This window comes from Colletotrichum orchidophilum (genome assembly GCF_001831195.1).
Source record: "Colletotrichum orchidophilum strain IMI 309357 chromosome Unknown Scaffold_78.1, whole genome shotgun sequence".
Taxonomy (NCBI): Eukaryota; Fungi; Ascomycota; class Sordariomycetes; order Glomerellales; family Glomerellaceae; genus Colletotrichum; species Colletotrichum orchidophilum.
Genome location: NW_019173034.1, coordinates 11,802 through 12,272, shown reverse-complemented (window position 1 = coordinate 12,272; position 471 = coordinate 11,802). Strand labels below are relative to the sequence as shown.

General features: G+C 55.6%; 1 protein-coding gene across 1 annotated transcript; it reads right to left on the bottom strand.

Moving 5' to 3' along the window:
- On the bottom strand, nucleotides 1–471 carry CORC01_08884 (uncharacterized protein; the record flags this gene model as incomplete). Its single annotated transcript, XM_022620514.1, has 1 exon — nucleotides 1–471. The coding sequence occupies one exon, from the start codon at nucleotides 469–471 to the stop codon at nucleotides 1–3; it is 471 nt and encodes a 156-aa protein (XP_022472904.1).

Sequence of the window (471 nt, the reverse complement as noted above, 5' to 3'; positions counted from 1 at the left end):
TTATACTTGCTCTGGGCACGAGGCCCGAAACAAGCACCGTGGCACACCGACAAAGCAAATGAGGGTCTTCAAGTTGGTGATGGGCCGCTCTGTATGCGGCCATGAAGCACAGTGGAGCTGGTGGCTCACGCGTCTCTCCAGGCTGAGTGGCTGGCTGTTCTTGGACGTTGTTGCTTGGGCATCACCGGCGGCATTGGAGAGCTTACCCGGATGTTGATTTCCCAGCCACCGACTTTTTGCCCCTGCTCCTTCTGTGAGTGTCTGCTGCCCCTTCTGAGTTTCTCCCGATGTCAGAATTGGCTTTGTCTGTCGGACGATGCGTCCGAAATATAGGCGATGGGTGGCTTTCCGTATTCCAGGGATGTGGCTGAGGATTCGTCTGAGAGTACGAGCATGATCCCGACTTCTCAAGAGACGAGGTTGGCCAATTGCGCATTGTGTCTCGCGGGACTGGGAGAACAAATGGGGCAT